The following is a 22,176-nucleotide window of genomic DNA, read 5'->3' as shown; positions in this document are numbered from 1 at the left end:
AGTGTGGGCAGTTAACTCCTCATCTGGCTAACATTGGGCTTGCCCGGGACAACTATTTTGACAAATATAAGTTAGAGGGTCTAAAGATGCCCATGTACATGGTTAGGCTTGTTTTCTTATGCTTCTGCCACTTGGTATAGTTGGGAATCTATGTAACTTAAAATGAAATTTCACCTATTTTTTGAATAGGTGGTATTTGCATGCTATAAATTTTAAAGGCACCAAAGGGTGTACCGTGAAAAGTAAGCATCTTCTTTACCCTCATCCTCAACCACCCAGGGTCCTCTCCCCAGAGGAAGCTGGTTTCCAGTTTCTTGTGTAACCTTCCAGAGAAACTTTGTCCATATACAGTAGAAGCTGAATAGCAGTATTTATTATTGAGTCAGAACCAGGCAAGATAGATAGGGGCTTCTGGATCAGTCTGAAAATCTGCATCTCTTATTTGAGGATACATTGTTTATAATCTGAGAGACTAGCTCCTGTAGGCAGACCCATGAAGGACTTAGTATAGACCAACTACCAGTCTACAAAAGCACTTGTCATATAGAGCTATCTCATTTAAAACTCTTAAAAAATTTATTTACTGTTTCCAAAAGGCACTCAAGATTACTTTAGGGTGTATCTGAAAGCATCAGCTAGGGTGTTGCTCTTAGGCTAAAGCAGGGAGCACAGAAGCACATAGTTGTGATTTCCATTTGTGCCAGACTCAAGTTACTTCATTCTGTCCTGTTAGAGACAGGTCATTCTAGGTAAGACCCCACACATGAAACGCATGGTAATAGTAATTTTCGTCTATTTACAGCAATATACAGGTTAACTATTTTCTCATTTTAACCTGTTTGGGACTCTAAATTTAAAAAAAACTGAGTTGAAATGGAGACTTACATGTTTAATTTTAATTAGTTTGTACCACAGATAGACTGTACTTGGTATTTTCATTCGCAAAAATGTTTAAACCTTTAACTCTCCTAAAAGGGTAATAAAATGAGCAAAACCACCATTGATCAAATTGAAAAATTTATTTACAAAACTTCTTTTGCTTAAAGAATTCAATTCGTGAAGATTAACCAAAACATAAGCCCTATCAAAGTTTATTACAATAATCTTCCATAGAATCAAAAGCTTAAAAAAAACTGCCAATGAATAATATAAAATTGCAATGTAAAAATAGGAACTTTAATTCTAGTGAGTAGAATAAAAGCAGATAAATAATCTTCTTCAAAGGGAAAAAACACTTGAGGGGGGGGAAATGGCATAATGTGAAAAGCAGGAAATTTAAATATCAGTTTAGTTCCTCATTGCCAACATGGCATTTATATCCCAGATGAGATTTCGTAATTGATCCATAATTTGCTTCAGCTGTTGATTCTTCTGTTTGAGTTTCTGTAGAAACAAAAGAATTTATCAAAAATGTTTTGTGAATTATAGACCATGAAGTTATGAAGATTAACATGTCATAAGTTAGAACTCTAATGATCCAGATGGAAATTAAGCTAAGTATTTCCTTAATGGGGAAGGTCTCAACCCTTTTCTGGCCACTAACACTCTCTGAAGGCGTACTGAAGTCTAATTCAGCCTGTAGAGGCCTCTGGCTCCAGCCCCTGACCCTGCCTTTCTGCCTCCACTCCCACCATCAAAGAAATTAAGCTAAACATCTAATTGTCACAAAACCCAAGATGGAGCTTTCCAGCTCCGGCCCCGGACGTAGAAGCTGCCGAGATGTTGATGCCCAAGAAGAACCGAATTGCCATTTATGAACTCCTTTTCAAGGAGGGAGTGATGGTGGCCAAGAAGGATGTCCACATGCCCAAACATCCTGAGCTGGCAGACAAGAATGTGCCCAACCTTCACATCATGAAGGCCATGCAGTCTCTCAAATCACGAGGGTACGTAAAGGAACAGTTTGCCTGGAGACATTTCTACTGGTACCTTACCAACGAGGGCATCCAGTATCTCCGTGATTACCTCCACCTGCCCCCCGAGATTGTGCCTGCTACTCTGCGCCGCAGCCGCCCTGAGACTGGCCAACCACGGCCCAAAGGTCTGGAGGGAGAGCGACCTGCAAGACTCACACGAGGGGAAGCTGACAGAGACACCTACAGACGAAGCGCTGTGCCCCCTGGTGCCGACAAGAAAGCTGAGGCTGGGGCTGGGTCAGCAACTGAGTTGAGTTTAGAGGCGGATTTGGTCGCGGACGTGGTCAGCCACCTCAGTAAAGTTGGAGATGTTTTGTGTTGAATAAATTTGTAGCCAGAAAAAAAAAAAAAACAAACCCAAGATGGAGGTTTTCCAAGATGCAGGGTAACATGATGGTCAAGAGGGTGCCCGCGCGTCAGACGCTCTGCGTTTACACTCCCCTCCTTCACTAGCTAAGTATGTGACGTTGGCCAAATTACCTAACCTCTCTGCGCCTCAGTTTCCACGTCAGAAAAATGGGGATAACTGAACCTACCTCAGAAGAGGATTAAAAGATCTGAATGACATAACTAACTGTGTTAAAATCGGGCATGGCATATAAGTAGGCATTCAACGAATGTTCCTTGTAGACACTGAACGTAAAAGAACTGTCAATATAGGAAATGAAGTTTAATGAAAATACAATGCCTGAAGCAACTGGGCTTTCAGAAATGTGGCAGAAGTCACTGACCACAGGATGAAGTGCGATCTACTTCAGACTCTGAAAACTGCAGACCCAATGGCACAGTCTCTGACATAATCTTGTTCATGACTGAGATCTGCTGGGTGCCCTGAAGGCCCATGGCCCACAGCTGTGTCTCTGTATCTGGGTTTCTCTTTAAGCATCCTTCCTTCAAAGCCTATGTGGCAAATGTCTGCTTAGGTAAAACAAAATAGAGAACTTCCGGCCAAAGTACTTACTAGTTATTATAATAATAATAATAATGTTATTCACTAACCTTTTAGAAACATTACATTAGGAAATATCTTTAATTAGATAATTTTAAAGATGCTATATTAAAATACCTCCAGATAAAGTAGTATATATGCTCATTATAAAGAGGCCTAAAAATCTTCATTTTGATTTCATTAAAGAGCCAACTAAGATTAAGTAAGTTACTCCTATTTTATCTAGAGTTAGAGAAGTAATAGGAAGTAGCGAAAAGGGAGGACCAAGAAACTTACTGGAAAACAGAAAAACAACTTATATAGATTTTAAAGTTCAATATTAAATTTAATTCATATTTGTGAAGATATCTTTGGAATGGAATTTGGAGCCTGTAACACTTTCTGTTCTACATTTACTGAGGGTATATTATGTACCAGGTTCTGGGTTAGGCATTGTGAGGGGAGAAAAATGAATGAGGAATGGTCCCTGCCTTGAAGAAATTCTGCATCAAGGAGGAGGAAGATAATGCCCACAGTGACTAGATTGTATAACCTGGTAAGGCAGATGCTGTGTAACCCAAAAAGAGACACTGCCTCTTACTGGTAAGGTCAGCAAACACAGGGCCTAGAAAAACTGGTGGTCAGCAATAGTGGAAGGGGGATAAACTTGAGCTTGGTAGTGGGCAATAGGGACCATTAAAATTCTTGAAGAAAAAATATGATTTAAACTTGAATGAAAAAGGTTAACTGGACAAATGTGTGGGATGGAGTCTCCTGAATCATTTCGGTGGTGAAAAATCTGTGTCCATAGAAAAGAAGAAGGAGGAATAATTCAAGTTTTAAAAACTGAAACCACTCAAAGGCCAAGTCTAGTGAAATAAGCTCACTGGTCAAATTTTTGGTATAAATTATTAGAAGCAATAAAATTATATTCTTGGGTAGTTAAAAATACAGTTTAAAATCAATATCAAAACAGGTCTGATGGCTTCCATTAACGGATGCATCACTGGCATAAATGTGCAATTTAGCCAATAGGACTACTTTTAAAGAATAGTCATTTGGAAATACAAATTCTAATATACTTGTTTAAAAAAAAAAGTAGCCTCATTCTTAAGAAATTAAGAGAACTATGGGGTACCTGGGTGGCTCAGTCGGTTAAGCGTCTGCCTCCGGCTCAGGTCATGATCCCAGGGTCGTGGGATCAAGCCCCTGCATCGGGCTCCCTGCTCAGCAGCGAGCCTGCTTCTCCCTCTCCCTCTGCCTGCCTGTCTGCCTACTTGTGATCTCTCTCTGTTAAATAAATAAATAAAATCTTTAGAAAAAAAAAGAAGTTAAGAGAACTAAAAAATGTAGGGTATTTTCAAGGTAATATTCAACTCTAGGTAATAGTAATTAAAAAAAATACGTATTTTAAAGCACTTGGAAAGTTTTTCTCAAAGATGTCACAAAGTTTTAAATTAAAAATTAGCATACAAGAAAGATACCCAGAGCCAAAACACATCATGGCACTATCAACAGCAAGCTGACAGTTATGCTTATTAGTGGTTAAATTGTAAATAAATTTTCATGACATGATACAGGATTTAATATATACAGTCTTGCCCCTGATTGATTTTAACAGAGGTTGACAGCTGCTATTATCAAAATCCATCAGCTGTGCCTAATTTGTTACATCAACAGGTGAATGTGTAAGTAGAGCAGACACTTAAAAAATATGTTTATGTTAAGTCATGCCATGTAATATTCCTATAAAGGCTGTGACCACTGGTCAAAAATGCTTTAATTTCTAAGTGCATGGACTCAATTACACATCAAACCTGTAAAAAATACCCACGGTACCTCTTTCGTTTTCCCATCAACAAAAGAGTTCAAGCAAAATCGAACTCATTCTGATGTCCTTCATACATAGAGTCTCAAACAAGTGTTTTGTCTTTACATGAGTATCAGGGCGTATAGATTCCAGAATGTATGAAGAGAAAATGAAAAGTATTTAAATAAGCCAAAAATCTGACTACTGAACTAGGCCATCCTATCAACTCATGATTTACATCAAATACGGGTTACAAAGTTTTGTGCCCCCAAATTTTATGGCCTATGGCAGGTATTGGTGGTATATTCGTCGTTAGAAATCAGACTGTATATTAAGTAGTAAACACACCATCAATGTGTTGTTCTGTACAATTTTAAATACACAAAGATATAATATTTTGAAAATGAAAGTTAAATGAGGGGTACATAAAGCTACTTATTTTATGTAGCTTATTTAGAATAAAAATAAAATATACATTGTAATAAGTTTTTGAATATTTTTAATTGAATGCCAAGAATACAATTTTATTCCTGTTATACAGGTCCATAAAGCACCTTAATCATTTAAAATAAGCAAATGTCAATGTATTAAAAATACGGTCTGATTTTTTTTTTTAAAGATTTTATTTATTTGAGAGAGAGAATGAGAGAGAGAGCATGGCGGGGGGAGGGTCAGGGGGAGAAGCAGACCCCCTGCTGAGCAGGGAGCCTGATGCAGGACTCCATCCCGGGACTCCAGGATCATGACCTGAGCCGAAGGCAGTTGCTTAACCAACTGAGCCACCCAGGCGCCCTGGTCTGATTTTTTAAAAAGTCTTTATTTAAATTCCAGGTTTTTTGGTTTTGGGTTTTTTTTTTTGTAAATATCACAACAAACGGGTACATGGAAGGATGTTGCTTTGTTTCCATTAGTCTTCTGCCCTCAGAGAAGACACTTATCCATTTGTGTGAAATGTGTGTGTACAGTGGTAGACAACACATCTGACTGATTCATCGCAGAAACTCCCACACTTAGAATGATAATTGGCACAGAGCAGGTACCCAAATATATGAATATTTTATTATTCAGTAAAAAAACCAAAAAGCCAAATCAAAAGCTTTCCAAATCCTAGAAGAGAAAAAACAAACAAGGAAAAAAAATCCCCTAGCCATCATTTTTAAGCTTGTTCTTTGTTTTCCAGTTAAATATGGCCTGTTGGTATTAAAAAAAAATATATGGCTACCATTAAAAATTATTCATTTTAATATTCTCTATCAAATTACTTTGACGTTTGTTACTAGCTCAGATTGCTGTGAACCTTCAAGCTCTCCTACCACCACCTAATAACTTAAAAAAATGTGTAACAGGTAAGAGAATTGATAAAAATAGACAAAAGGAATATAAAAATTTAAGTTTATGAATACAGATATTTATAAGTAGTTGAAAATTAAATCAAAGAATTTAAACTTTGTTTTTTAGTAGTATCTGTGTGATTAAATAATTAGATTAGGGCACTATTTTACCATCTGCAGGTTAGCTATTAAGAAAACATTCTTCACAGAAACATTCAGGTGTGTGAGCCATCAAGGGAGAAAAACATATCCATTGGTCATGACCTTACTCAGTACTATAAAAATTTCCAGTTATATATTTTAATCTTCTATTCTAGAAGGGAAGTACAAAGTTGGATGAAGTTGGAAGAAAAGAATAAATAATGTTAGTAGCACTAATTAAGGGTGGCTCAGTTGGTTAAGTGACTGCCTTCGGCTCAGGTCATGATCTCGGAGTTCCAGGATCGAGTCCCGCATCGGGCTCCCTGCTGGGCAGGGAGCCTGCTTCTCCCTCTGACCCTCTTCCCTCTCATGTGCGTGCTCTCTCTCTCTCTCTCTCTCTCATTCTCTCTTAAATAAATAAAAATCTTAAAAAAAATACATAACTATTAAGAGTCAAAATATGTGTTACATTCAATTCACAGACATCTTTAGGTTAAAAAATCCACTCTGCTTGGTTTTTAGCTATTTAATCTCTCCGGCCTTCTTTATTTTTTGGATTTTAGTTTGAGTTAACCATATCTTAGTCCTCCCCCCTCCCTTTTTTTTTTTTAAACCTCTTGTTTACTACCTAATGTTCTAGTCCTGTTTCAAAATATAATAACAGTCCCTAGGAAGGGAGAGAGAGCTGTGAGGCCATCAAATGAGGACTTCCCCTGCCACTCAAGATATTTTCCCCCTAAATTCTCTTTAAAAAAAGAATTCCTAGAGATATACAGGGCTAAGCTTTAAATCTTTTCAATTAAAACATCTAGATTCTTTTTTCATTGTAATAACCTTCAGTTCAATATGTTAACTAAAACAAGTTTTACCCCAAAGTTAGAAGCACTTATTAACAGCAAAATCAGCACATTCAAATGATTTAATCAAAGAAAGAGTTCTTAAGTGCCTGAAGTATAAATGGGAACACAAAATTTGAATATGGGCTTTTATTCCATAAATAGACAAATCTTCAGAAATACTGTATATCTATTCTGTGTATTGAAATCAACTTGTTGCAGGTAAACACTGTGGACTAAATACATGTGTTTATCTCTCTTCTTTTTCTCAAAACCCTAATAAAACGGCAGGAGAGGAATGGAAAAACCTATAATCCTATGTGGAGAAAAATGATCAGAAAGGAGACAGTAGCAGATGCGAGGTGGTAGTTTGAGAGGAAAAGTAGAAGGGGAGTGGTAAATGACTTGGGAGGAAACTACAGCCCAGGTGGATTCAGGGACAGCACGACTGAGAACAGGGCTGCCCCTCCATGGAGATGAGGCGGGTGCCATGGCAACAGCCCAGGTGAGGCCTGGGGATAAGAACTGGAGGAACACCTGAAAGAGCTCCAGGGTCTAGCAAGAGTGCCAGGTGCTCACTCCCACTCCTCATGAGTAGGTGACTGACTGAGTACTCTCTCCCCGTGCCCCACCCCACCTCTAAGGATTAGGAGGTTTGTTTCCTGTGAAACTGAACCACAATTCAGTGTCACCAGCACAGCAAAAGGCAAGAAGACAAGAGCAAATCTCTGTGTAGGGCACTGGAAGATTCTTTTCTGAAGAAACTAAAGAGCCTTAAAGAAAAAAAAAAAAAACCCTCAGAAAATGATAGTTGGGGGTCTCCCCCCACAAAAAGCCAACTTGCTTCCCAAACTTAACATGATTAAGTCCACTTACTTATAAAGCCTAGTATTAGCTTTCTAGTGTCTCATTCTTAAATATAAATGGCTTATGATTAAGCACCAGAGTTCACCGGATCTTTCAGAGCCTCCATCTGGAAAGACAACAAAATGAAATAGGGGTTGCAATCTATGGCACATGACCTGTTTTTGTAAGGCCTGTGAGCTAAGGATGGTTTTTACATTACAGCAAAGATCATATATGTCCCATGAAACCTAAAATATTTATTATCTGGTCCTTTAAAGTTTGCCAAACCCTATTTGAGAAGATTATGGAAGAATACCTTCAAATTTCTGATGGAAATAAATTTACAACATAGAATTTTATAGCCAGCCAAACTATCAAGTGGGCAGCTATGGGAGGACTAAACTTAAGTCCCTACGTTCCTTCCAAAGAAGCCACTGATGTATGTACCTTACCAATAAGACAGTAAACCAAGAAAGAGGAAGATATGAGGCTGAGGAAACAGTGAAGCCAACAGAAGAAGTGAAGGAAGCCTCAGGACAGTGCTGAACAGCAAGCCTAGAGAACACTTAATCCAGACCTATCGAGAAGATGGAAAACTCTAGGGAGGAAAAAAGAACCATTAAAGTGCCTGATAATTTTGACTCTGTGGAAAAGTTAGAAAACAGTGCTGAGATGCTGCCCCAGATGCATAAAGAATGAAAAATTTTAAAAAATTACAGAATTAACTCCAGGAGGACAAAAAATTGTTCAAGGAAATGTGACCCTAGTTTACTATGTGGCTAACCAATAAACAATATTTATGTGCCCTAATAATAAAAACACAGACTATTTATTGAATGCCAATTATGATATAACTGCATTGAAAAGACTGGGGGAAGGAAGTATGTAGGTGGGTCCAGGAGAGAGAGACTGGATAAAAGCTAAATTCTCAAGTGCGGAAAGAAATTTTTTTTTTAAGAAATTTTTTTATACATCTTATCTTTTGTATCAATTATACCCTTCCCTTATACCCAATTATATCCTTGACAAAATTCTAAATCGGTAGCTAATAGGATTTTTTTGATTATACACTGTCAAAGTATTATTGTATTCTGATTAAAAGACCTTTAAAAGAAAGGTCTTTTAAAGAAAATCAGGAGTTATTTCTAAGCAATCAAATTGGAAAAAATAAGAACAACTCAGAGAAATAAAAGGTGAAATGAAACATATATTTAGGAAAATTATATCTTTCCTAATTTACACAGACTTTTTTTTTTTCTAAAATATCATAAAATCTTCTATGGTAGAGAACAAACTCTATGTTACATGCTCTGAAATCAAAGTTACCATTATAACACTTTTATTTATATACGTATTTCACTGTATCTTATAAAAAACATCCTTATTACAGAGAAAAATAACAGCACATCTACTGTGAATTAATCCATTTTAATGGATTATCTGATAATTAATGAATTATTTGATAATTATGATAAAATTTGAAATAACAGAAACCTGTAACACTTCTTAAAAATGAATGCCTCATATCTCCAGACTACCAAATGCCATTTATTCTTCAAGATATAAATTAGAAGTTCCCCAATCCCCTCCTCACTCCCTACAAATTTCTTACTCGAAGTTCTTTATGCTCATTCCTTACTGTCAAATTTGCTGGAAATATTCTTAATTTGTATCTCTCCTTTTAATGATAAAATTAAAATTTTATAAAATCCAGCTTTTTCCTTTCTCCTGTGTTTTGATATACATTTTTCTCTTATTTTCCAATATTTTGTTTTTCAGGTCTCTGAAATTAATTTTGACATAGGGTATAAGGTAAAAGCTAGATAATCTCCCCACAAAGTTTCTATTTTTAAAGACAAATTTTCCACACAATCCCTCTTCTGACATAATAAATTTTCATATACAACAGGAAGAATATTTTTCTGGCTATTATTTTACTAATCTGTCTATTCTGTACCATTATTTCACAGTTATTGTTTTTTATATTCTCCATATCATGTTTTAATTTTTGAAGCAAAGAGTTGTTTTATTACTCTTACGAGAATTTTCTTTGATGTTTTAGTACGTTCACACACATAAATTGTGAATAGGCTCTTATAATCTAGTTGGTTTATAGCATTATAAGAAAACGGTATCATTCGTATAAAGCCCTTTTATCAAACTCTACATGACTCTAGTTGTTAGTCAACTTTCTTTGAGCTTAACAAGCTTGAGTTATAATATTATGTACAAACTTAACAAGCTCGTATATAATATTATAACCCCTGTTTCCCAAAGTTTGTTTCTGTTTCCTTTCTTTCTGTTCTGACTGTAACTTCTAAGATAATAATAAACACAGTGGTGTAAGGCATCTTATTTTAGGCCTGTCTTTAACAGAACTAGTTCTATATTTTACCTGTATAAAAATGCTGGCTATTTATCTGAAATAAGTTTTTTTTTAAAAGACTAATAGTTTTAAGTGTTCTTTGAATCAGTAACATTTGAATTCTATCAAATGTCTTTTAGATCTGAGAAAAAAAATTTTTTTTCCAATTTAATCTACTGACATTATGTATTATACACATAAACTAAATTATGTTTAAAACCCCTTTTTAGCTGTGATGGATTAATTGTTAATACCCCGATGAATTCTATTAACTAGAATTAAGAATTTCAGGATCAGAACAGGTGGTGGAGGGGTGTGTATTTGTAAGTGAATTAGTGAGATTGGTAGTTTTATTTATTGTGCTATTTGTTACGTTTTGGTAAGTGTGGGCCATATTTCCACCACAGAATGAACCGACAACTTTCCCTATATCTTTTTGTTTCACAAGAACTATCTGAACATTATCTTCTAAACTTCTAAAAGTATTCAGTAATAAATACATTCAAGTTAGGAACTTTTGCAAGATGGAGGGTGGTGTTGTCTAATGCTTTGATAACTCTTAATTTCTTTTTTTTTTTTAAGGATTTTATTTATTTATTCATGAGAGAGAGAGAGGCAGAGGGAGAAGCAGGCTCCCCGCTGAGCAGGGAGCCCGATGAGGGACTCGATCCCAGGACCCTGGGATCATGACCTGAGCCGAAGGCAGATGCTTGACCATCTGAGCCACCCAGGCACCCCCTTTTTTTTTTTAAAGGATAACTCAATTTCTTATTCAGGTGTTGAGATATTCACATTTTCTATTTGTAAATTTTTATCATTTGCTGCTCCAAATATGCTATAAGCTCAAAAGCCAGAATTCTGCCTAGAAAAGAAAAAAGTAAATGAGTTGTGACTGAGTGCCTATGAAACTTTTCTAAGAGTTTTATGTAATGAATTCTGTGATCTCTCTTTTGACTATTCAAGTGGCATTTCTACTTACCTTTTTAGTGTTTGGTTATACTCTAACTAGGTTAAATTTGCCACAGAAACAACTTTGTGTAATTCTATAATTTAAACTATGTCTTTGAGTTATACAGACTCCCTTGAAATTTTTATCCATAATTCTGAAATATAAAATACACAGGCTAATAACTCACTTTATTTACTTCAGCAATTTCTCGCCTTTCTTCACTAGCAAAACGAGGTGGGCCAGCCCGATCGTCATTCTTTGAGCCATCTTCTTCCACATATGGAATTAGTTGCTGGGAGTGACAAAGAGTTAAAAGTCAAAAACATGATGCAAAGTTTCCGATTACACTGGTATAGAAAGTCTCTCTGATTAAGGTTAATTTTTATGCTTTTCTTTTAGTAGTATATAAATAAATTTTAATTCAGGTGACGGCCTAAAATAACAGCCATTAGAAGTTTATCATTTCAGTGCCTCCTATACATTATTTTCAGGTTTCTTTTGCAAAATAGCCCTTATAACATTAGTTGTTACATGCAGTTAAGTAATAGCCTATCCATTTAGTCAGCAAATATTTAACTTTCAGACACTGGGTGAGATACTGCAAAAATGACAAGATGTGATACTTGCCCCTAAAAAATTTATAGTCCATTGAGACAGAACAGGCTTTCTTTCATCTATACTAGAAAGAAAAGAACTTCACAGATGTGCATTATATAAATGTCATTTACTTTGCTATCTAGAACCTCAGTGTTTATGCAAATTTCTAGAGGTTTTAACTTCTTTTAGTTGGGAGAAAGTTTTTTGTAGGAGAAAAAAATTTATATAGCAATGAAACATCTCGCAGAATTTTATAATGAAATATGTATGGTTTGTGATAAGGTTTATTTGAAGCCCCTCATAAATGTGACAGAGATTTTAGGAATCATTTGGTCTCTACCATCTTATGTCAACAATGCAGGAAGAGGGCACCTGGGTAGCTCAGTTGGTTAAGCGACTGCCTTCGGCTCAGGTCATGATCCCGGAGTCCCAGGATCGAGTCCCACATCGGGCTCCCTGCTCAGCAGGGAGTCTGCTTCTCCCTCTGACCCTCTTCCCTCTCATGCTCTCTCTCTCTCATTCTCTCTCTCTCAAATAAATAAAATCTTTAAAAAAACAAAACAAAACAAAACAATGCAGGAACAGGCCAGAGGTACACAAATGGTACAACCAGGAGTCATCTGGCCAAACTTCTTCAAATTCTTGGGACAAATATGAACTCATTCACATAATAACCACTCTTTCTTCCTTTCCTCTCTCCTAATGCAGAGCTGTCCTCCTTCCTGAAGATGATTAATTTACATTCCTGTGCTCTGATTTCTTTATCCTCTTGTCTTCCATTATTTATCTCCCTGCTCCCAAGCTGTCCGTACTGTTTTCTTCCTTTACAATCTAAACATGTCTGGTCTCTCTCATTTAAAGGTTTTTTCCCTCCCCCTTTTTTTCCTTTCCTTTCCCCAAAACCTTTGACACCAACCCTCCTTCCATCTACTGTTTTCCTCTTTTTAATCTAAGCTTTTTGAAAGATGGATATCCACTTGGGAGCTCCAGTTCCTTATTTCCTGTTTAATCTTCAACCCACTGCAATCTGACTTCTTGTTGCTAAGAAATTTTTCAACAAAGCTCTCCTTATATATACCAACAATTTTCCTCTAGCAAAATCTACTGGACAATTTTCATTCCTAATTTCCCTTGAATTCTCTCCAGCATCTGACATTGTTGCCCACATTTTTGATCTTTCTCCTATATCTTTGACCACTTCTTTTCAGGCCATTTTGCGGTTTACTCTTTCCTCTGTTCATCCCTTACATGCTGATCACTCAGAAAGGAGGCACTTGTCACATGAAATTGTTCTCCATATGTAGTGAGAGAATATCCAAACCTTCCCAGCTACTTTTGTTGGCAGAGATAGAACTTGTCAACAGGAAAGGGCCACCTATAAAAGTATCATAGACTTAGTGAACGAAAATATATCTGTGACCCAAGATGAAGTTTAAGAAATATATTTTCAAAAATAAGTGATTCCACTAAGCTAATCTGAATTAATAATAATGAAAACATAATATTTCATCTTTAGAGAACTGCCTTGAAGACGATTTTAAGAGTATTTGACAATACTATTAAAACTCCTATTTAAAAAAAATCATGCACTGATTTAATTAAACAGACCCTGGCAGCAAGAATAAAAATTGCCACAGACCACTCTTTCCTCCCAACAACAAAAATTCACCACAGGCTTGGATGTTCAAATCTACAAATTATTAACATGAAAAGATAGTACTAATTCTATGTATATATATCAGTTTCACCTTCTCTAGTCAAAAGTAAAACCAGTACAGTTTGAAATCTGAAAATATTGTGAAAAGAGAAGGAGAAAAAGGAAAAGATTACAAATGTCTGGCATCTTACATTCATCGTCCCTCTACCACTACAACTTGCCTCCACTGGAATGGGATCCATCCCTCCACAGTTTTCGTTGCATTTGTCATAGACCAGTCTCAGCTTCCTGAAGAGAATAGAAAGTTGGCGAAGATGGTCTTGTAGCTTTGCTAGTCGGTCTTGATACGTTCCAGTATGGTAAGTGACACCATTTGGCAGCTTATCAGGCAAAACAAAAACAAGAAAAATATGAAGTAACGACAATCAAGATTTTCTAAAAGTAAAGCTCGCAAAGCAGAAATACTTTTTAAGCACTGCATAAAAGCAAACTGTTCTTCACACTTAATCAAGGGTAATTTTAAGAATTTAAGAATTATACTTGCTCATTTGTTAGCTCCTTGGTGTACTTGTTTCAGTGCTATAAGACAGCCCCAGAAAAAACTTCACGATAGGCCTCTCTGACCAGTTCAAATACTTTCCCCTCTAATTTTTGAAGTAGATTATAACTTTAAAAATAATGCCACAATTTTAATATTACTATTACATAAAGGCAGCAAGCTGCTAAACTCAACTGGGAAGTTAAAAACAAAATAAATTTAAAGAAAAAGCAGCAGCATCCACTGGGCGCCTGGGCGGCTCAGTTGGTTAGGCGACTGCCTTCGGCTCAGGTCATGATCCTGGAGTCCCGGGATCGAGTCCCACATCGGGTTCCCTGCTCAGCAGGGAGTCTCTGCTTCTCCCTCTGACCCTCCCCCCTCTCATGCTCTCTATCTCATTCTATCTCTCAAATAAATAAAATCTTTAAAAAACAAAGCAGCAGCACAAGAAAAGTAAAAAGTGAAGATCAGGACTTTTCCGCAGAAGAAAGGAACAGTATACTGCTGCTATAAAAAAAAATCTCAAAATACCTTAACTATAAGGTAATTATGATGCTCAAGGCATGCAATAAAACATAAAGCTGTCACCAAAAGTTTTACTAAAAAAAGAAATCAACAGCAGGAGAGAGAGGTACAAATCAATCTGCACTTGAGCACCATTAATTACTACAAGTAACTGCTTATGATCATAGCTCTGTCTTGGATGCTTATATATTTTTAATTCAGGAGTTTTATATATAAAAAAAGCCAAAAGTATGTACTGAAATGGTAAAATCACAGACACGTGGAAATTGACTATTATATAGAACTTATAACTCAATATACCTTTTGTGCACTGCTGAACCTCATGAACAAAATATTCCTTTTTCTGTACATCTCTGTACATCAGAATATTCTGTGCGATATTTTATTCCCACAATTTGATCTGTGAAATCATCCTACTGTTAGAATTAACATTATTTAGACCGTTTTCTAGTACAAGAGATGCTTTGATTATAAGTGTTCACTCATATACTTATCTTGGGGATTAAAGTGCCTTAAAATCAAGACACTACTATCCAATAGCTAGAAGATCAGGCTGTTTTTCTAAACCTCAGTTTACTCTTCTTTTCTAAACAAATGGGCTAGGAATGCAAAAAAAGGTGCATGGTACAGTATTTGGAAAAAAAGAAAACAGGAGACATTATCATTACAAGTAGATAAAACAGTAAACGAAAAAAAGACTGGAAAGGCTTAAACATAGTTGATAGAAGATGTAACAGGGAGATCGACTTGAATAATTATTTTCTTCTTTTCTATCATTGCCAAATTCCCTGCAGTGTTATGGTTTACAAGTTAAGGAGAAATGAGTTTTTATTAAGATTTTCAGAAATTCTCAAGCATTAAAACACTCTGAGGACAATAACTCCAAGAAACGTGATAAAACATCAAAGGTTGAATCAGTCAAAACTTCTAAAGGGAAAAGGCGTTGTGAGTTCATCCCCCCAAAGGTGATAAACTAAACACAATGTAGTATTTCTCATGAACCTTCAATTTATGAACTTTCACCCATCAGAGAAAAGTTTTAAAGGATCCTGCTTTCCTGTTTGGGTGACAATAAGCAGTATAATGATTACATCTTGTGTACAGAAGCACTGTACCTTTAGCTCTACCTTTATTTACTAGGTTTAATACTTGGCCTATATTTTCTACTTTGTGAAGACTGTAAGTTATTCACATTTATAATCCCTGTATTTAGTATAGTGAACGCTCATGGAAGGTTTTAAAGTACAGTCTGAATTATTTTACTTCAGTGAATTATTTTATCCATAAATTTGTACTTAAAATTCACTAAGAAGTGTGTGTTATGTAAAAGAAGTAAATCCCTGCATAAAGAAAAACAAAATCCTTTTGAAATGCAAAGAATCACCCTCCTCAAGTTCACCCTTTCATAGATAGCATCAGATTTATTTTTTAATATTATTTATTTTTAATATTTATTTATTTAATATTTTATTATTTATTTATAATATTTTATCTTTTAAATATTTTATTTATTTATTTATATATAGAGAGAGAGCGAGAACGAGAGAGGGAACACAAGCAGGGGGAGTGGGAGACGGGAGACGGAGAAGTGCAGGGAGCCTGATGAGGGGCTCGATCCCAGCCTCTGGGATCATGACCTGAGCCAAAGGCAGATGCTTAACAACTGAGCCACCCAGGCGCCTCAGCATCAGATTTTCAAAGAAGGGAAGATTTAATTACTTCGAAAAATTCTTGCACACTTTTCATGTGTGAGGCACTGATCGAGAAGCTACAGCACAGTAGTTAATGAGGGAGACGAGGTTCCTTTACCACAGAATATAAGTTGTAATAGTGCCTAAGATCTCCTGATATAAACCCGTAGTATACATGTTTAGCTGAAAAGCTCATTAATAACCATCTCACTCTTGAATACTAATATCTGTAAATATATGATCGCACCCCTTGACACCAAAAGGCTAAATATCCAGTCTTAAATATCCAGTCTTAAAACAAATATAAAACACTGAGTAAAAATTTCCCAGCACTATAAAATACATTTATCTCAGTTAAAAAGTCAGCATCATGATTAATGTGGAAACATTAAAAGCATCCTCACTGAAGTCAGGAACAGAACAGGAAGTCTACTAAGACCACTAATACTACTAGTGAATACTGTTCTGGAGGCACTGGCCAAGGCAATTGGAAAAAAAAAAAAAGAAAAAGTTGAAACATTAAAAAGGAAGTAGTATAATCATCACTCTTTATTGATATGATAGAGTGCTATTATCAACAAAGGTAGTCAAAAAGAGTGGGTACAAAATTAATACAGAGAAAATAGCTTTGCTTTCATATATGGAAACAAACGAAAATGAGAAAGGAAAGAGACACCATTTACAATAGCAGCAGTAAAGATAAAATATCCAGTAGACTCTAAAAATTTCAAGATATAGATGAAAACTTAAAATACTTCACAGGGACACAAAAAAAGATATTTGTGTTCTTGGTTAGTGAGACTCAACATCACACTAATGTAAAATCTCTCCAGGTTAAATCAACCTAATAAAACCCTAACAGGTTTTTCTCAAAACTAATCAAGCTGATGCTAAAGTACAGGTGGAAAAATAAATAAGGACATCCAGGGCAATTTTGGAAATAAGTGTGAACACATTACAGAGTCACAATAAATATAAGAATGTTTGGGATTACTACATAAAAGACAGGCAGCCAAATGGGATAGAGCATCCACAAATAGATTCGTTTGTATAAAGTAGCATCTGAAACCAATGGAGGAAAGAAAACAAATTATTCACCCTTTTAGAAAAAGTAGGGCTGGGGCCATACCTCACACTTTATAGAAGGATAAATTCCATATGGTTCAAAGTTTTAGATGTAAAAGTTGAAACAAAACCCAGAAATCTATCTGATTTGGGGATGGGAAAAGTCCTTCCTTACTAGACAGAGAACCTGAAAGTCCTGAGACTGGTAAATTCGGCTACCTTAAAAAGTACATATGTATGGCAGAACTTCCATAAGCAGGGCAAACAACAGACCAGGGAAAAGAAACACTTGCAAGTTCTATCACATAGACCAAGTTTTTTCTAATATGGAAATAGCCAAATCTTATAAATTGAGGGAGAGGGTTATAACAAGTAGCTAGCAGAAAAGGAAATATAAATGATTCATAAATATATGAAGAGATGCTCAAACTCATTCAAACTAGAAGAATGTAGAGTTTCATCTATCACATGATCCAAGGTCCCAAAATATAACCCGCTATTAGTCAGAGCCTAGTTGTTGGTCTTGGTTAGGACATGGTAGCAGAAGGTGGTACAACACCCATGGAGTGCAATTCATCAAAATTTATCTAATTACAGAAGCACAAAGCCATTTCTAACAATTTATCCTACAGATATAGTTGCACATTTATGTAGGAGGTTATTCACTGCAGCATAATAGTGAGAGATTAAAACCAACCCAAATGCCTAGAGAACTGGTTGAATAAATTACAGTATTTACATGCAATGTATTAATGTATATACACCTTAAAAGGAAAAGGAAATATATTCTGGACAGATATGAATAATCTAAAATATACCAAATAAAAAAGAAGGTGCAAAGTGTTGTGTATGATACATATTATTTGTGTGAAGAGGGGAAAAATGAAAGAACAAACGTACATTTGCTTAAATATGCACAGAATATCTGGAGGGATACATAAGAATAGTAATAAGCATTAACATTCATTGCCCGTGGAAAGGGGTAAGACAGCCAGCAGACAGGGATGGGAGGGATACTGTTCACTTTAACGTCCTCTTTTAGTCTCTGAATTCTGATTTTATATTGAATTTTTTTTTAAGATTTAAAGGATGACAAAACCAAAGCAGTATTTTCTTATTCAGGGAATCTTAAGCTGGGACCTAGCAATCCTTGAATACAGTTACCCCTCAAATTTTACTCAGAATATATACATGTGCCTTCTTCTCAGAAGAGAATCTCTTGGGGGAATGGGTCAGCCTGGTGATGGGTATTAGGGCACATTCTGCATGGAGCACTGGGTGTTGTACGCAAACAATGAATCATGGAACACTACATCCAAAACTAATGATGTACTGTATGGTGATTAACATAACATAATAATAAAAAAAAGAGAATCTGTACTTTTCATCAAATTCTCAAGAGGCTAATGGAGAACTAATAAATAACCATTTCTCTAAAACAAATACTTAGAAATAATCTCAGTGGTTTGTACTTATGGCACTTCATCCTTCTGGATTAATAATATAGAAGATAATTACATTTTTTTTAATACCTTAAAAATGTATTAAGAAACAACAAGGTTACATGTAGTCCGTTTTGTGCCACTTCTTCCAGTGTTTGGGAAACGAAGGATCACATTGTTCTTTTTCAGCCAATTATGACACACGTTAAAGGGTCTTACATTAGTTAAACCACAGAATTCACAACATAAGAGGCCCAAAGAAATAACTATCATAGTCCCTTACAAATTGGTTTTGAATATATGACCACATGTAATCTAGTTATTGATAATACTTTTTGGAAAGAGTTTGGTTCTCTTAGTGTAGGTCATGGGTGTGTATTATATCTCTGTTAATCATACAGCGTTGGACAGCAAGTTAGCATTATAAAGAGATTAGTAGGAAGAACTACTAGTTAGGTGTGTTGGTAAATTCTCTCTTTTTTATTTAAATTCAATTAACCAACGTGTAGTACCATCATTAGTTTTTGATATAGTGTTCAATGGTTCATTGGTTGCATATAACACCCAGTGCTCATCACATCACGTGGCCTCCTTAATGGCCATCAAATGAGTTACCCCATCCCTCCTTTCAGCAACCCTGTTTGTTTCCCGGAGTCAAGAGTCTCATATGGTTTGTCTCCCTCTTATTTGTTCCTCTTCAGTTCTCTTTTTAAGCCTGTTTCCTTAACTGTAAAATAAGGGCGAAAAGACTTCTTAGAAACATTCTTACAACAGTGTGCCTGACCAAGGAAAGTACTTGATAAATGACAGCTGTAAGATCTAGTCCTAATTCAATACTTTGCATATAGCAGGGTAAAAATAAATATTTACCGAATTCTGAAAAATAATTTAGTCCTACTTTGGTCATCTTTAGATATTAATCTATTAATTTTTAAAAATGATTGCTAAAGATTTCATATCTTCTTTTGGATTCCCTTTGTATTGTGTTTCACACTGGCGTATTGACACGGTTAAGATTTCTATGCACTCAAATTACTTTTATAGCATACCCACTGAAATCAGAGTTGTAAGAGTCTGAAGACCCGGTTTCAAATTTACCATCACCAACTAGCTTTGGACAAGTCACTTCACCTCTCTGGCAGAACCCTCATAAAACAAGAATGGTATCCACATGACACAGTAGTAAGATAAGCAGAATGGTGCTGGAATAATTGGATATCCAAATGCAAAAAAATGCACGTGAATCCATATTTACCATTATATATAAGAAAACAAAGTCAGTGTGCATCATAGACCTAAAACTATAAAACTTCCAAAAGAAAACAAATAGGAGAAAATGTTTGTCAGTTTGGGTGAGGCAGAGATTTTTTAGGTATGACGCCAAAAGCAAAATCTGTAAAAGAACAAATTGCTAAGTTCAATTCCATCAAAATTTAAAACGTCTGTTCTTCAAAAGGCCATGTGAAGAGAATGAAAAGCCACAGACTGGGAGAATGAATCTGTAAAGCAAAAAGACATACACTAACAAGTGCTGTCGAGATGAGGGGTAACTGGAACCCTCAAACACTGCTGGTGGGAATGCAGAATGGTATGGCCACTTTGGAAAAGTTTCTCAAAACATTAGAGTTATTTGCCATATGACCCAGCAGTTGCAGTTCCACTCCTACCCATCTATCCATTCTAGAGAAATGAAACATGTGTTCACACAAACATTTGTTAGGTAAACATTCATAGCATTATTTATAATGGCTCTAAAGTGGAAAGAGCCCAAATGCCCATCAACAGATGAACAGTTACACAAATTGTGATATAGTCACACAATGGAACACTATTAGGCAATCAAAAGGAATGAACTATTGATACATCCTGAGTGAAAGGAGCCAGGCCCAAAAAACAAAACAAAAAACTACATAGTGTATAATTTTATTTATATGAAACTCTAGAAAATACAAACGAATTTATGGTGCCAGAAAGCAAATCAGAAGTTGTCTGCGGACGGAAGGGCCAGAAGTAAAGAGTTCAAAGGGGCATGAGGAAACTTTCTGGGGTGGTGGTGGGTGATGGTTTTCTAAGTATATATACATATGTCAAAACTTTATATAAATGTATTTAATTGTATGTCAGTTATACCAAAATAAAAATGTTTAACAAAACTGGTTAGCAGAATCTGAATTCTTCAGCTCCTTAGACCCTCAGAAAGTATTTTGCTTGAAAACGATCTGAAACCTAAGACAGTCTAATGAGGTTAAATAGTGAGAGATCCACCTTTACCCTGAAAGGTACAAAAGTTTGCCTAGGAATGAGAGAATCCGGGCGAATGTAGAAAATGAGGGTTCAGTCTTTCAGAAGTCCTCTCTGGAAAACATCACCCTTACATCAACAGGGTCTTGGGGACAGGCGCATCACTGGGAAATGCTTCTGAAGGCAAATGGAGCGATCCTATAATTAAGGTTTGCCCAGGACAGCCCCGCTGACACCCAGGGGCCCCACGTAACGACTAAACCAGCGCCCCTTTCTTCCAAGAAGCATCCCGCTCTCTCCACGCACAGCCAGGAGCGCGCGCGCCTTTCTTCCCACCTGCATGTTCCTTAGGAGCTGGAAGATCTCCATGGTGCGGTACACGATGTCCTGCACCGTCTCCTGCCCGATTCGGCAGAGCGATGCCGTGTTGACCTCCCGGGCGGCCTGCTGAGCCTGGGGCCCGCCGAAGGGCCCTGGCGCCATCCCCGACGCCGCCAACGGAGGGGTGGACATGGCGAGGTTGCGGGGCTTGGAAGTAAGCGTCAGGGGGTCCGCCCGCCGGTGGGTTGCTGCCGGCCTCCGCGGTGGAAGGAGCTTCCAAGCCTCCGGCGGCCTGATTTCAAAACAGCGGCCGGGACTTCCGCCCACCGTGACGTAACGCGTCAGCTTAACTTCACGGGGACCGCCCACTTGGTGGTCCCTGGGAACTTACGTAGGCACAAAGCCGGCCACGATTGGACCGGAAGCCCTGGTGGGGCGGGACGGAGAAGTTGAGTAACCAATCACCGCCTGCACTTCAGCCAGGGGGCTGTGCTCGTGCTTTGAGGCGGTTGGGCTTTCCCCGAGTTCTTTCCTAAAGTCTCAGCCTGTTCTTAGAATTCCTGAAAAGAACTCTTCTTACATTGTGTTAGTTTGCTGATCATGACCTCGTAACAAGCCTGTGAGGCTTGCGGTATTATTATTCTTTAACAGCCAGGAAGCAGACTCAGAGGGGCTAGTTTGATTTGTTCAGTCGCATACAGCTTGCAGTGGGTAAAGCTGCGATTTGAATTTAGAAAACGAAATTCCTGATCGTGCCAGCTTCACTGTGACCCGATCCGGTCTCCTCATTTGCTCTTGGTCCCGGCTTAAATGTCGGTTTATTCGAGTAGCTTTCCCGATTACCCTAAGGGTAGAATTAACGTAACGCACACACCCCCACACACCAACCTACCTACTTTTCTGACTTTGACACTTATTACTGTCCATGTTCTGTATAATTTTCGGTTTGTTTACTTTCTGATTTCCCCTCACCTTAC

At 36.9% G+C, this 22,176-nt stretch overlaps 1 protein-coding gene and 1 pseudogene across 3 annotated transcripts; one reads left to right on the top strand and one right to left on the bottom strand.

Annotated features, from left to right (window-relative positions):
- Positions 1 to 1,004: 1,004 nt before the first annotated feature.
- On the bottom strand, positions 1,005 to 21,547 carry MED30 (mediator complex subunit 30). Of its 2 annotated transcripts, XR_003517533.1 has the most exons (5): positions 21,215 to 21,547; positions 13,598 to 13,756; positions 11,310 to 11,414; positions 7,839 to 7,935; positions 1,005 to 1,383 (listed from the first exon to the last, which is right to left on the bottom strand). XR_003517533.1 is itself a non-coding variant. In XM_027580364.1 (4 exons), the coding sequence occupies exons 1-4, from the start codon at positions 21,389 to 21,391 to the stop codon at positions 1,288 to 1,290; spliced, it is 537 nt and encodes a 178-aa protein (XP_027436165.1). In that variant the 5' UTR covers positions 21,392 to 21,547; the 3' UTR covers positions 1,005 to 1,287. The 2 variants fall into 2 exon arrangements, 1 of the variants encoding a protein (XP_027436165.1); XM_027580364.1 differs by lacking the exon at positions 7,839 to 7,935.
- LOC113914813 lies at positions 1,686 to 2,261 on the top strand (annotated as a pseudogene). The gene has a single exon (XR_003517534.2). The product of XR_003517534.2 is annotated as a 40S ribosomal protein S10-like (transcript).
- Positions 21,548 to 22,176: the final 629 nt, after the last annotated feature.

The sequence above is a fragment of the Zalophus californianus genome, chromosome 4 (assembly GCF_009762305.2).
Source record: "Zalophus californianus isolate mZalCal1 chromosome 4, mZalCal1.pri.v2, whole genome shotgun sequence".
NCBI classification, from domain to species: domain Eukaryota; kingdom Metazoa; phylum Chordata; class Mammalia; order Carnivora; family Otariidae; genus Zalophus; species Zalophus californianus.
The sequence above is the reverse complement of the archived record's forward strand: the minus strand, read 5'-3'. Positions and strand labels throughout refer to the sequence as shown.